The 15,126-nt window shown below is 40.4% G+C and overlaps 2 protein-coding genes across 4 annotated transcripts in view; both read left to right on the top strand.

Annotated features, from left to right (window-relative positions):
- The window catches only part of FLT3 (fms related receptor tyrosine kinase 3), a 126,213-nt gene extending 122,874 nt beyond the window's left edge, over positions 1-3,339 (top strand). For 2 of the 3 annotated variants that reach the window (XM_073662474.1, XM_073662476.1), the window contains exon 24: positions 2,652-3,338. In XM_073662474.1, the coding sequence (XP_073518575.1) occupies positions 2,652-2,756 (105 nt within the window). In that variant the 3' untranslated portion in view covers positions 2,757-3,338. Of the gene's footprint in view, positions 1-2,651 lie in introns of all 3 variants that reach the window. The other variant, XM_073662475.1, reaches the window with a different exon arrangement.
- Positions 3,340-12,410: 9,071 nt separating this feature from the next.
- The window catches only part of URAD (ureidoimidazoline (2-oxo-4-hydroxy-4-carboxy-5-) decarboxylase), a 43,063-nt gene continuing 40,347 nt past the window's right edge, over positions 12,411-15,126 (top strand). Inside the window, exon 1 of the mRNA XM_073669823.1 lies at positions 12,411-12,668. Within this exon, the coding sequence (XP_073525924.1) occupies positions 12,494-12,668 (175 nt within the window). The 5' untranslated portion in view covers positions 12,411-12,493. The remainder of the gene's footprint in view (positions 12,669-15,126) is intronic.

Raw genomic sequence — 15,126 nt, 5'->3', positions numbered from 1 at the left:
CAGCTAATATCTAACAACCACCATAACACTCAGATTAACACATAGTAATGCACACAGTGATGTCATAGCATCAATAGTGTAATAAACATTGTGCTAAAGTTGAAAACTTTCTGTAAAGGATTTTTCCACAAATGAAAATTGTTATCACCTATCTACACTAATTACTAAAATGGGGGTCCTGAGAACCCATTTTGTCTCACTGTGGTCAGACATTTAATGGTTCAGTATGGTCTCTTCAATATCTATGGGACTGAGACAGCCGAGTACAGCGCTCTACTGTTTCCGCCAGGGCCATTGACAGCTCCGATGCAAGATCATACTGCTATAATGGGGGCTCAAGACCACCATTCTAGTGATTGCTTGGAGTCCATGGGGTGACTTGAAGGATCCCCTAGTAATCAGACATTTATTAATTTACCCGTAAATTGGTAATAAATGTACCGTAATTCTTTAGAAAACCACTTCAGTTTCTTTGCACAACCATTAGTCTGTTGTGTCTGAGCAGCTGCTAATGCTGCACCGGGTGCGATTCACGTCTCTGCAGAATTCATCACTGCATAATTAGACCAAATTCTGATGGCTCTTGTAGGGTTGAATGTTAGGGTTTTCGTTTTTCTGCTGAATTAGATAGCTTAGATACACATGAAATCCTCTCATCTAAGTTTGGTTCTAGGGCTTTTCCCATTGTGATATGCCATAAATGTACAGTATGTGTGTCGCCCACCAATGGGATCTAAATCTAAACTGTGTTCCAAATTATTATGCAAATAATATTTTCTCAGATTTTCCCAAATTACCTATATGAATTGCAGTCATTGTAATTTTCCAGTCAAATAACTATTAGAGTACAATTGAAAGGTTTTTGTACAAACTGCCTATGATAACAGTATATTTTTAAAAAAATAAAAAACTCAAACTGCACTCAAAAATGCATGTTCCAAATTATTATGCACAGCAGAGTTTTCAACCTTTTCATTTTAATAAAGAACAAAAAAATGGTCATTTTTGAAATTATAAGCATTAGCAGGTTATTACAAACTGAAATCAAACAGTTTTCAACACAAAACTTTATTCTAGGTGATGTTACATTTGCACATAGGACCGCTTGTTCGAAAGGAGCTTCTGAACTCTCTCGTCCATTGAATTTGTCAGGTTTTGGATGGTTTCTGCTTCAATTGTTTTGCATGAGGGCAGAATACCCTCCCAGAGCTGTTGCTTAGATGTGAACTGCCTCCCGCCATCATAGACACTCCTTTTGATGATGCTCCAGAGGTTCTCAATGGGGTTAAGGTCAGGGGAGCATGGGGGCCACACCATAAGTTTGTCCCCTTTTATGCCCATAGCAGCCAGAGATGCAGATGTGTTATGTGCAGCATGAGACGGTGCATTATCATGCATGAAAATGATCTTGCTGCGGAATGCACGGTTCTTCTTCTTGAACCATGGCAGGAAGTGCTGTTTGAGAAACTTAACATACATTATGGAGTTCATCTTTACCCCTTCAGGGATCCTAAAGGGGCCGACAATCTCTCTCCCCATGATTCCAGCCCAAAACATTACTCCACCTCCTCCTTGTTGGCGCCGTAGCCGTGTTTGCATGGGGTGTCCATCAACCAGCCATCCTCCACTCCATCCATCTGGACCATCGAGCGTTGCACGGCACTCATCGGTGAACAAAACAGTTTTGAAGTCAGTCTTCATGTATTGTTTGGCCCACTGGTGCCGTTTCTGCTTGTGTGCAGTGGATAGAAGAGGTCGACAGGATGGCTTACGCACAACTGCAAACCTCTGAAGGACCCTGCATCTTGTTGTTCGGGGGAATTTGGAGGCACCAGCAGCTTCAAAAACTTGTCTGCTGCTATGACAAGGCTTTTTTGCCGCTGCTCTTTTAACCTGACGTAATTGCCTGTAGGAAAGAGTCCTCAATTTTCCCTTATCAGCACGCACACGTGTGTACTGTGAATCAGCTACCTACTTCTTGATTGTGCGATGATCAGGATGAAGTGTCATGGCAATGTTGATTGTAGTCATGCCTTGACCTAAACACTCCACAATCTGCTTAATAATGTGGGACAGCCTTCTTAAGTAGTCTTGCCTTTCATTGGACACACCGGCCAAACTAATTAGCACAGGTGTCTGCAATTGCTTACTGTGATATAAAGAGCCCTGACACACATCACCATCAATGAGTTTAACTGGCAAACAAAAAAATTCTTACCTTATCACTCCTAAACACTTTTTGCATAATAATTTGGAACACAGTGTATCTCGCAAATAGGGCCCTGACACTCGTTGCTGTCCATGGAGAGGAGATCAGAATTCCCATTCATTTGTCTCATGATAGATGCAGGTCACATTGGTTGGACACATGCTATACCTTTATGGCATATTCTATGGATATGGCATAAATGTATGAGATGGGAATACCCCATTAAGTAGACATGTTAGATGAATCTTTTAGAGAGATCCTATAAAATTTGTATACGGCTCATTTATCCATACCTTTGATTTGTACTACTTTGCTATCATTTGGTGGTCGGGGCCCCTCTAATTTAGCTATGTGGTCCTATAAGTTCCAGTTACGCCCTAATCCATATCATACACAAATCTTGTATTGTAAATCTTTACTCACTTCATTATATTCATTACAGATTTATCAGAGCAAGGAGATCTGTGATGCAGATGACAATTGTTGTTCAACGCTAAAAAGTGACCTGATCTTGGACCTCCTGTCTGTGAATACGCCACTTATCTAAAGCTGCGATAAGTCCAGAGAGGATCCAACTAGCAAAACGCTTTTTGGGCCAGTCACAGTCAGTTCCATCTGAGATCATCTCTGTTGTAGATGGATCATGGAACGATGGAATATATTTTATGAGATCTTATGAGTACAGGCGGATGTCATCAAATGTTGCTTTCTAAGTAATGCTTTGCAGAATCACATACTGGGTGGCACATCAAAAGAGAATAAAGATGCCATAATATATCACAACAATAACTGGGACCCGTCCCATGCCAGCTTCACCAATCTTCAGCCCAAATCCTTAAACACTGCTTCTGCCTTTTTTCATTTCCACACCCCAACACCAAGGATATCTACTTCTTTGATGGATCACTCACTACCAGCAAGAACACTTGTTTTGCTTTGCCTCCCATTCTGGGGTCTTTATTAGTGATGAGCGAGTATGTTCTGTTAACTTTTTCGGGGAGCATGCTCGGGTGCTCGTTGAGTATCTTCAGAGTGCTCGGGTGTTCTGTTTTAGTCACTCCGTGCTCATGATTTGCGACTTTTTGACAGCTTTAATACATGTGAGGAATGCCTAAGAAACAGACATTCCTCACGTGTATTAAAGATGTCAAATAGTCGCAAATCATGAGCACTGGAGTGACTAAAACATAACACCCGAGCACTCTGAAGAACTCGGAAAACACCCGAGCATGCTCAAAAATCTCGAGTAACGAGCATGCTCGCTCATCACTAGTCTTTATAGTTTCTGGGTCCCATAAAGACTGTGATATCTTTGACAAATATTTTGCTACATTTCTTGTATTACTTCTTCTACAATTCCCAGGGATCAATTGGCAAGCAGTCAACGGAAAACTAAGACTAGACTGGCATTTTATACTCAAGATCGGTTTTCCTGTGCGTCTTTTTAGATCGAAAGGAGGATTGTATCAAGACAAAGTAGAATTATTCCCTAATTTTCTTTGGTAAGATGGAGGGGGGGTGCTTATTTTAACATTTTCTTCCTGTTAGCTATATAGCAGCATATCTTCTGCAGCTTATACTCACAATAGTTTTAGTCACATCAGTCCATGTTCCCATTGGGACTCACAATCTGCTCACCCAATGACAGATGAACTGCAGAGGACGCAGGCATGGGGAGGGCTTACAAAAACCATGCCTATTTGACTGGTCTGGGGGATTAAGAGAATTTGACTAGCCTTGAAAAATATATTATGAAGAGCCTATAAATAATCCAACATGGTGCCCAAACAATCATTGCTAGTTAATACTTGTGGCGGGGTCTTACTAACATATGTATAACTCAAGAGCATTAAGTTCACAATATAAGCATTTTTTATTGGTAAATGTAACATGGCTTGGAGAAGATAGAAGATACTAATGGTGGTGGTCCATGACTTGGAATAATCTCTAGGGCCAATACAAAGACATATCCAGGGGAGGAGAACTTATGGAGCATATGTCCTGGGTTCTGCTTGGCAATAAGGAACATAGATAAGTCTATTGGACCAGGGTGTTTAGATACAAGTCTAGGGCAACAAACTGAATCTTTGCTTGAAAGTCTAGCTAACTCTGGGCCCAAGGTACCTCGGAGATAATAAAACCTCCAAATTTTAAGCTATAGCACTTATTAGGGTCCAGCACATTGGTTACCACTAATTCTAGAAAATAGAAATGGTGAATATTCACTTTAAAAATGGTGACTGATGTAGACCATCCCTGTGCACAAGCATACCCCATTATGATGTGTAGATAGCGGAGGCATGCAGCTATGCCACATGTGATCACCTATTACAGGGGCAAGCGAAATGTACGTTTTCATGAAGCATTACAAAGCACCCATTTAAATGAACCTGACATTCATTTAAAGGGAATCTGTCAGTAGGATTTCACCTCCCAAATTATTTATATCCACATGTAGCTCTTTAAAAGACAAATTAAGAAGTATCTTTACATGGACATTCCTCTTTACATTCCTCCGTTCCTAAGAAATCAGTGTTTGAATGGATATGAAAATGAAGCTGAAGTGCTTTCGGTGCATGGAAGCTCTTCCCAAGCCTCTGTCACTCCGGCTCTATTCCCCACCCAGCGTCACCTCCTCTTACTTGTCTGACAACTTATTTGCTTGAAGTTACACAATAAAAGAGCTGTCAGTCAATTAGGAGGAGGTAGCGCTGGACAGGGAATAGAGCCGGAGTGACAGAGGCTTGGAAAGAGCTTCCAAAGTCCAAAGCATTTCAGTCTCAATTGCATATCCATTCAGACGCTGGTTTCTCAGAAATGGAGGAACGGACTGGCTAGATAAAGGTATTGCTGGATTTGTCTTTAAAAGAGATACATGTGGACATAAATTATTTGGGGGGTGAAATCCTGCTGAAAGATTCCCTTTAATGCATTGACAAGACCATTACACTGGCGGAAGAGCTATCGTTAGTGGCTGTCCACTCAAGCTAATAAAGGGGGTCCTGTCTAGTACATCATAGGCCATAATAGGGCATGTACAAAGGGGATGCCTCCTTTTAAGAATTATTCTGAAATTATGTAAATATTTGAATCATAAGAGGCATTTATTTTTTGGTGTTTGTTTTTGCTGATCGCTAAGATTTACTGATGATTTTTTAATGTTGTCAATGCTTTCTTCTACCATTAGCAGATATGTCCTAATAAAATGCATAATAATATGTTATAATTTGTGCTTTCTAATTAAACATTCAATTATCTTGTGTGATGTCATTTGTTTTCTGTAATTAATTTATAAAAAGAAAAAAAAATCAATGAGGTTAAACGGAGAAGGATTAATATCACATTTACAAATTGAATTCATGTTCAAAAATTTAAAAGGGTTTTTTATTGTCACAAATTAATCCAAAGATGGGCAAGATGACGAAATACAGTAACTAAAGAACTTACACACCCGTTGTTGCACAGCTACACCCACCCTGCCTGTGTTTGCTCTGCTGCTGCAATGACGCACTCCTCAACACATGGGATCACTTTAGCCAATTACTGGCTTCAGCAGTCTCATGTCGTCCACTGCTGAGGCTATTGGTTGGCTGCAGCGGTCACATGTGATCACTGGATGCAAGTGTTCAGATACTGGCGGGAGAGCTCCACGAGAGGAGATTATAGTGTTTTCTTTTTTGCGTTCAAACTTTAAGTAAAATGTTTATTTTTTTATTTAAAATTATCCATATTGAATCTTATGAAAATCAATGGCAGCATGGTGGCTCAGTGGTTAGCACTGCAGCTTTGCAACGCTGGGGTCCTGGGTTCAAATCCCACCAACATCTGCAAGGAGTTTGTATGTTTCTTGCATGCTTGCGTGGGTTTCCTCCAGGTTCTCCGGTTTCCTCCCACATTCGAAAGCCATTCTGATAGGGAATGTAGATTGTGAGCCCCAATGGGGACAGTGATGATAATGTCTGTAAAGTGCTGTGGAATTAATGGTGCTATATAAGTGAGTAAAATAAGTAAATAAAAAATAAATAAATGGGAAGACTGGAACAAATCCATTGCAATGCACAACAAAAATTGGTTTCAGAAGTACCGAGAGATTCTGGAGTGGCTGTTACAGGGACTTGAGTTGAACCCCATAGAAAATCTTTGGTGGAATGTGAACAAGATAGCAGCATCCAAACCCAAGAATATTAGTGAACTGGAACCAAATACCCATGAGCAACGGGCTAAGATTCCTCAGGAAGCTGGTGGTTATGCATAATGTTTGCAGCTCACCTTGGTGTCTATAAAATGTTTGGCTGTACCGGACGATTTTCTGGTCATGGGAATATCCCACAAGTGCTCAATAATCCGTTTTTGTAGGGTGTGATTAGAGCACCATATGGTTTGTTGCAGGATTCACATGAAATAACATAAACCATATAGGTGGAACTGCAGTTTATGAAGTTAGTGATGTGCAAAATTTGACCAGTGTGTAATGAAGTGGCGGATTTAGTGTTATCCCCTTCACAACATCTGCCGTACATGCACGGCGCAAGTTGAAAGTGGTTGTATGGAGTGGGCTCATGGGGTGAGCCCGACCCATACCCAGCAGATCATGTTTGTGTGTTACAGCCAGGACCTGCTGCTAACAATCGTGGCTGGGGCTGAGTTTCGCCCACGATTAGTAACCTGTTAAATTCCACTGTAAAAATATGATAACGGCATTTAACACACACCGGCATGGAGGCGCATCGTTCCATTCTCCCATCAGCGCACCCGTGACGCGATTGTGGGTTACCGATGGATTGCTATGATAGCTAGGGGTCAATGAGACCATGATTTTTACTATATGCAGCGAACGCTGTGGCATTGCTGTATATAGCACAAACGATCAGAAGAACGCAGGTTCAAGTCCCCTAAGGGAACTAACGAGGACACAGTGAAAAGTAAAAACAATGTTTTTTAAAAAATTGGAAAAAAATAAAAAAACTAAGTTCAAATCACCCATTAAAAATAAAGATATTAATTGTTTTTTAAAAAAAATACACATGTGTGGCATTGCCACGTTCAGAACAGTCCAATCTATCAAAATCTAAAAATAATTAACCCAATCTTTAAACATTGTAAATGACCAAAAAGATCAATAACGCCACAATTACATTTATTTGGTCGCTGCAATTCCACACAAAAAATGCTGTGACAAGCAATCAAAACGTCAAATCTATCCCAAAATGGTATCAATAAAAACATCATTGTCTCGTCCCACAAAAAATAACCGTCCCACAGCTCCATCGACCAAAAAATAAAAACATTACGGGTCTCAGAAAATAGCAACACAACCCCCAATTTTTTTTTTGCAAACTACTAATTTTTATTCACAACTAAAATAATAAAAAAAAAACTGGATGTTGGCCCTGCTTGCTACAAAGTTGCAGACATTATTTTTTCACATTTTGTTTTACATATGTAAAACTGGTAAATATTTTTTGATGATAGAAATGATCTAAGTGTGATTTATACTACATTGGTTAGAAAATGTGACCTTTTTGTTATTATCTTTATTGCTAGTCCTCTTGGATGTTTGGAGATATTGGGTCCTACTTCTAGAATCTGCTCTCTTCTTTGCATGTATTTCTATGCCGCTGTCAGTCTCAGGACAGCAGAGGGCCAATCCGAGGATTGCGATGTGATCCTCAGGCATACAGCAGTTTTACTTGAATCAATGATGCCAGTGCAGAGGGGTGGGTGGGATTATGGCCGGGAAAGGGGTGAATATTCATTTGCAATTTACAGATGCTTGACTTGCCAACGAGAGACAATACATTTTTCTGGGGCTTACAGCAACACAAGGGGACCACACAGTAATAAAAGTTACATATCCTGGAAGGGCTGCCCAAGCCCTATTTCTGGATACTATTAGTATACTACATAAAAATTATCTGAAAGATTCCCTTTAATTGGATCAGCTTGAATGAGCAATCCAACAAAATAGAATTCCACTCAAATAAAAACGATTCAGAATAGATAGTAGTTGGGGGCTTTTTAATTCGTAAGCCTTGGAGTATAATAATTGTTCCATCATATACTTAATTGTTGTGTGAATAATTTATTTATATCCCACATATTAATTCTCAAATCATCATATTCGCCAGTAGGCAGCTTGTTGTGTCCTGTAAACAGAGCCGTTGCTTTGTCTTTTCTAATGGTATTATCCACATAAGGAAATCCATGAAATGGATAATTACAGAACAGTTAAGCGGTAAAAATAAAGTATGTTGAAAAAGGAAATACATCCAAGTTGATAGCGTTGTATATTGTGGCCTAATGGAGAAAAAAAAAGGCAATTATGAATTAAATAGCCGTGAATATGATGGTATAATAGTATAGTAAATAAAGGAATAAAATGCAATTTCAGCTCCCCCTTGTATGAAGACAAATTCCACGGTGTTACACACTTGTCGTGGGAATCCCCGGCTCTGCTTCCTTCCCCTGGGTCCACTGATTTCACAAACCTGTCCCAGGTATCCCGGACTCTGCTTCCTTCCTCTCGGGCCACTGATTTTACAAACCTGTCCCAGGTATCCCAGGCTCCGCTTCCTTCCCCTGGGTCCACTGATTTCACAAACCTGTCCCAGGTATCCCGGGCTCTGCTTCCTTCCCCTGGGTCCACTGATTTCACAAACCTGTCCCAGGTATCCTGGGTTCCGCTTCCTTCCTCTGGGTCCACTGAGTTCCACTTCATCCGTCCTGCTGCTCCTGAGGTTCCTAAGTGTGCTTAGTTCTTGCTGCTCATTTGGTTTCCTGCTTGCTGCATCAATGCCTAGGGTCCATGTGCCCACCCATCCATGAGGCTTAGAGGATCCACTTTACCTGGTGAGCCTAACACACGTCTGATGAGCCAGGTGGTGAATGGATGGACCAGCAGCCTGTCCCAAATTAAGTAGAAAAGATATATCCAGCACTCATCCCAAGGTTCAATAAAAAATTGCCATTTATTAGAGTCATTAAAAATCAATGGAACAAAAATGGAAAAAAATACACTTGTGTAGGCTGAAGCATCTACGGGCTTGTCTTCCACTGAGCGCATCTGGGACGTCATAAGTCGGCAATTGCAAAGGGAGCTGCCAGCAGCGGATCTTGATGATTTGTCTAAGTGCATTCAGCATTTTGCCACGGCAAAACGTTCCTCAGACAACAATTAATAACCTCATTGAAAGCAACCAGTGTAAGTGTGGGGATTTCTGCATGTGGCGTTCAGACTCGATACTGAAAACTTTGAGATGTTTTGAATTTTTTTTTTACATTTTTTCATTATTTGCTTATCATTAATATCTCTATCTATCCTAGGATTTCCATAATTGCATGATTTTTCATTCTTGCTGTTGCAATTTTGATGTTGATAAGTGTATACCCTGGAGCAATAACTGAAAACCATGTCCTCTATTGTTCACTTTATGTGCATCACAACAAACCATTTAATATACTTTTTTTTTTGCTCTTTAGCACATTGAGAAAATCCTTTAAATAATATTGAAACAGTGACCAAAATAATTGCTAGTAATGTTTATTTGGTTTATTAAAACGATGTATGTGTATGTGTATGTGGGATAATACACCTATACTGTTAATTTTAATAAAATAAAAATCATTAAGAAGAACTGTGATTATTAAAATATAACATTACATGTCACAGTACTTTCATATAAGTTATAGTTTCTAAGGTGATATAGCCATTTAATATTTTTAATAATTTTATACTCAGTTTATAGTTAAGGATACATTATGCACTGGGTCGGACCGAGACAATATAGGAGCCCTGTGTAAGAACATAATACTGGCCCCTAGCTCTTCAATAACTCAATGTAGAATGCCCCAATTTGAAACTATAATAATTCCCTGATAAATGCCCTAAAATTATTAGCTCCTTCCATTACATGCGATCTAACAGACAGAAGCTACTGTACTTTGAAGGACGCCATGGGATCCCTTACCGACAGAATTCCAGGAGGTTGTCCTATGATGTGCACCACTTCTGATGTAGCATCTTCTTTGGTTACTCACTGATTTTTTGGCATTATAAAGGTTTTCCAGGAATTAAACATTGATAGACTAATTGGTAGTCCCACTAAACACTAAAGCCTAAATGACTCTGTTTCTCTCATGTGACAGACTGTCAAAGTCGCCTCTACTCAGGGGCTAAAATCTCACAAAGCCAACACTTTACCAGTCATCTGAACTTCAGTGACAATACTTGGTTCTTGTCACTTTCTGGCATGAAAAAAGCCATGGCATTAACTTTTGTCCCCTAAACATGTGTAAATGGTAGCGTAGTGTCAGTTCTCACCAATCTCTGTCTTTTCTGGTATCCAGCGCTGCTCTGGTCCTCTTCTAGGCCTCGTGACAACAATTCAGACTCTCTTGATCACTCTATGTATGAGGTGGAAGTCGCTTTTACAATGTAAGACTATGGAGCCTTGTTCTGACGCCCCATAGACTTACACTGTAAAAGCCACTTGCGGGTCACAAATAGCGCAGTGTGATCTGAAGAGGCTAAAGTGACGTCACTAAGAAGAGGAGCAGAATGACGCTGCATACCGAAAAAGATGGCGATCGGTGAGCATAATAACACTCTGACGCTACAGTATACTACAGAGGCTTAGGAAAAAAAGTTAATAGGAGTGCTTCTTTTAACCTCACTCTAACCTCCCTATTGCCAAAATACTTCCCTATAAAGATTTACCATTGCCGCCTTTCCGCAGCGTTTCAGTGACAAAAGGTTCACAATTATGTCAGCTTCAAACTCTTCTAGGGCTCGCTTTGGCACTTGTTCCTGCACACAGGGCATGGAGATGCTACCATGTATTGTTGTGTCTCCACATAAGGCGATTGGAGTTGTAGATGATTGATAAGATGCTGTGAAATTTTTACCCTACCTCCGCATCCAAGATGAGAAGCAGACAGGACCAGCACAGGCTCAGTGTCGGTAGACTCGAATGTAGAACCACAGTGAGGGTGCGATTCAAGACTTGCTTTATTTAAAACCGGATACAGAAATAATACTTGTCAGTACAATACTGTAACTTTCTCTAAGGCCGCTGACGTCGCTTGCTGCTGGTCAGAAATTGATAACTTCACAACCTCAGTAAGAGGTTCCTGTCTCACAGCCACTCTGGCTATAAAATGGCTGCCTAGAGCAAGATAATACATTTAGCAGGTAAGAAACAAAGGCAGAACTTGTTTTCTAAGATATGCAACCAGACAGCTGAATAGTAATTATCTCTGGGGGAACAGAACATGTACCACTGCCTATCAACACAGTACAACTTAAAACACAAGGAGTTCACACAGTCCAGTATCAAACAATGCAGCCAAACACAAAATATACACTATGCATACCATGAAATCACTCCACAAAATGTTCCCAAGCTTATTTCTTGGCCTAAGCTAAGGGTCTATCTCTCACTCTGCATCGTGTTGTTCTCATGCTTGTTATCCTCTCTGATATAGTTGCTCGTCTGCTACGACTCATCTTCTAAGGCTGGGTTAGGAGGTGCTTCAACCATTCCGTGCTGCAGCTGTCATGTTTTCCTGTAGCTGCATCACTCTATTGAGGCTCCCCCTTTATCAGGCCCCTGATGCTTCTGGACTATTTCCTTCTCTGGACAATAGCAGAGGACCTCTGCCTACCATGTGGCTTCAGCCACACGCTGACTCACTTCCTGCTTTTAGCATTTATATAGTTTCTTCCTGGTCCCTGCTACAACAGAGCCATCTAGTGTTGTCAGTTGATATTGCAGTATAAACACATACACATTTGATTACATATAAAAAGGAACAAGGAGACAATAGTCATATAAGCAAATGTCACATGAGTAAGGAACAGTAAGTCTTAACTCTCTCAGACTTACAGTGACAGATTCCCTTCCTTATTCTCCTTCCCGACCATTACTAAACTCCCCATCTGCCATATTCTCCTCCTATTCCCATGGCTACAGGAAAGATTCACGTGAATCACAAGGTACAGCACTAATCTGAAAAGTTAATAAATCCTTCTTTCAATACATGCCAATGTTCAGATTATGAGAGCATTGTATACAAATAATTCATTATGCTGTAAAAACTACAATATTGTTTCTCTCCTCTACGCCCGGTGAGCATTGTCAGTGGACTTTAGATTACAGATTTTGGAAGAGTCCGTGACCTCGGTTCCACTCATGAACAGTTAACAATAAACTTATTAACTAACGTTAGGACCTGACTGCAGTCTTCTGGAGGTGTTACACATAGCTCCTGCTGTTGGGTCAGAAGATGGATCTGGAAGCTATAAACTCTATGAATTATGAGCAATTCCTTGATATTTTTGGAAACGTCATTGAGAAATGTCCAATGATTACAGCCGCAGTGTGGTCCAGGCGGCCGTTTTCTAGCTTCTGTGATGTGGAGGACAGCGTTTATGAATTTATTGAATCCTTGCCAACATCAGGTAAAAATGTGGACTGCGTGTTGTTTCTTGAAAAGGAGACTATGGGCCCAATTCATTGCATTTGTGCCTGTTTTTTGTTGAGTTCTTCTTGTTTTGAGCCTTTTCTTGTTGACGCCAAATTCATCTTTTCATTTGCGCCTTTTTTGAAGTCTATTTTATATGTATTCACCTGGGTTTTTTTTAGTTTGTGACTGTGGGCAGAGTTTAGAGTTTTGTCACGGGTGTATCAGAGGTGACAGACAGTCGCCCTGCAGTTGGTTGCAGGAGATCTCTACGTCCCTTTCCCTCTTCCTTCTGTGTTGCACTAAGTCTTTCCCACACCTGGCGTGACAGGTTTCCAGATGTTTTTGCCTGATTCATTAATTGTCCTTTCAAAAATTTGCAAATGTACTCCAAACCCTACCCTGGAGTAATTCTATGTAAGCCAGCATTTTTTTGTGCTATTTTGTAAAACGTGTGACTTTTTGCACTAAAGATTGCCAAAAATGATTACACACAGAAAAAAAGAAATTTTTTTACTCTGTGCAAAATTCACGAATTTGAGGCAAAAAACATCAGCAAATTCCACAAGACAAACTAATAAAGCTTCTGGTGCATTTGCCTAGAAAAACTCTGGTTACATACAGCGCCAATGTATACCAAAAGCGCACTCTTTTGGCATTAGTCTCAGCCATTATAGCCCATGGACGTGTTTGAGGTAGACACCTATTGTGGCGTGGTGTGTGTAAAACATAATTTAATATCCAATATTATGACAATTTCAGCACTTTGGAGCGTGAGTCAAAATTTGGAATCTTACAACAATGGAAAGGAAGACTTAGTAGGTTCATATGTTACCAGTTTTGAGACCTAAGGACCAAAAGGGATCACTCACATACAATCATTCCATGTCATGGGTGGGGACCCACCAAGGCAGCTCTTCAGTGTGACCTCACCAAAAGCATACCAGTTTTGTGACCCCTTTGAGTGCGAAATGAGGCCCCAATTTAAAATCTCCAACAGGTCGCCCAACTATCATGGGTCTTTAATAGTATTGGTCTTCTCAAATAGGCTCTCTAGGCTCCAGGGCCTGGTTGTGACTGCAACTCCTGCACCCACTATATTTACACACTTGGCTAATGGAGTAAAAAAACTTTTGTTGCTATAAGCCAATGGACCTCTTTGATATATCTTCCCTTTGCCTTGGACATTTCATGGCTGAGATGGAAAAACCTTTGTCAAGCTCTGATCACTGGAGATGGAGCGATGGAAAAGGCTGAGAGCTATGCAGTTCCCGTAACGCCTGGGATTTTTTTTCTTTTAGGATAAATTCAGTCAATCTACAGTAATAATGCATTCAATTATGAGGAAATGTGTCATATTTAAAGGGAACCAGACAGGAGATTCACGTTGACTACACCAGTTGCAGAAAAAATCAGAGATAGGGCTGCGAAATTGCAGTCAGGTTTGTTTTACTCAAAAATTCCGAAGAGAAAACATTTAAGAGACATCCGAGGATGAAGCGTCTTAACTAACTAGTCCAAGCATGGTCCCTGACTTATTCTCCCTGCCCAAGTTCCTTAGACTGACTGATCTCTCCCTATACACTGAACATGCCCATACGGAGAGACCTGTCAGCCTAGAGGAACATGGTGGAGAGAAGCTGCTGGGGACCTGCTTGGACTAGTCAGTCGAGACACATTACCTAGGCTCGCCAACTTAATTTTTTTATGTTTTCTGGAAACGTATTCAAAAATTATGGACATACAATATTTTTTATTGATACATTGTCAAATTATAATACATCATTAAGATTTTAGCTTCTGGAAGTCCAAAGCCCAGAATAGTGATATAAAGGCACTAGTAGCATTCACTGTGAAATGTAAAATGATGATAATTACAGTTTTGAAATTCCATCCCAAAAAATTGCGGACACATACATTTTATGTACGGTCAAGGTAAAAAAAAAATGCTCCTTTTTTTTTTAACAAACTGTCCACGAATTTCTGGACGGTTGGCAAACTTCATTAAACCCAATTAATAGAGATGAGCGAACCCGAGCTTAAAAGTTTAGGGTTCGTACCGGACAGTTAGTGTCCGATGATCAACGCCGAACACGGACTTCTCCCGGAAGTTCGTTGCAATGTTTGGAGTTCCGGGGGAAGTCCAGGAGGAGAGAGAGAGAGTTTTCCAGCTCAAAAGTTCAGGTCCCCATTGTTTTCAATGGGGTTCGGGTTCTGGTGCAAGTTTAGGTACAGTTCTGGTGCCTGAACCGAACTTTGGAATAAAGTGTGGGTTGGGTAGCAGAACCTGAACTTCCACGAGTCCGCTTATCCTTACCAACTATCTTCTTAAAGCCAATGTAGAAAGCAAAGTAGCAGAGAGGCACCTACATATGCAATAATCCAAAGAAAACATGTGCAGCAACAATGTCTCAAAAATCACAAACTTTATTAGTATATAAAAGGGTAATCAGCAG

The sequence above is a fragment of the Phyllobates terribilis genome, unplaced genomic scaffold (genome assembly GCF_046119375.1).
Source record: "Phyllobates terribilis strain yellow unplaced genomic scaffold, ASM4611937v1 Scaffold_2__4_contigs__length_985480577, whole genome shotgun sequence".
Lineage (NCBI taxonomy): Eukaryota > Metazoa > Chordata > Amphibia > Anura > Dendrobatidae > Phyllobates > Phyllobates terribilis.
Note: the sequence above shows the minus strand (reverse complement) of the source record. Positions and strands in the feature narration are given on the sequence as shown.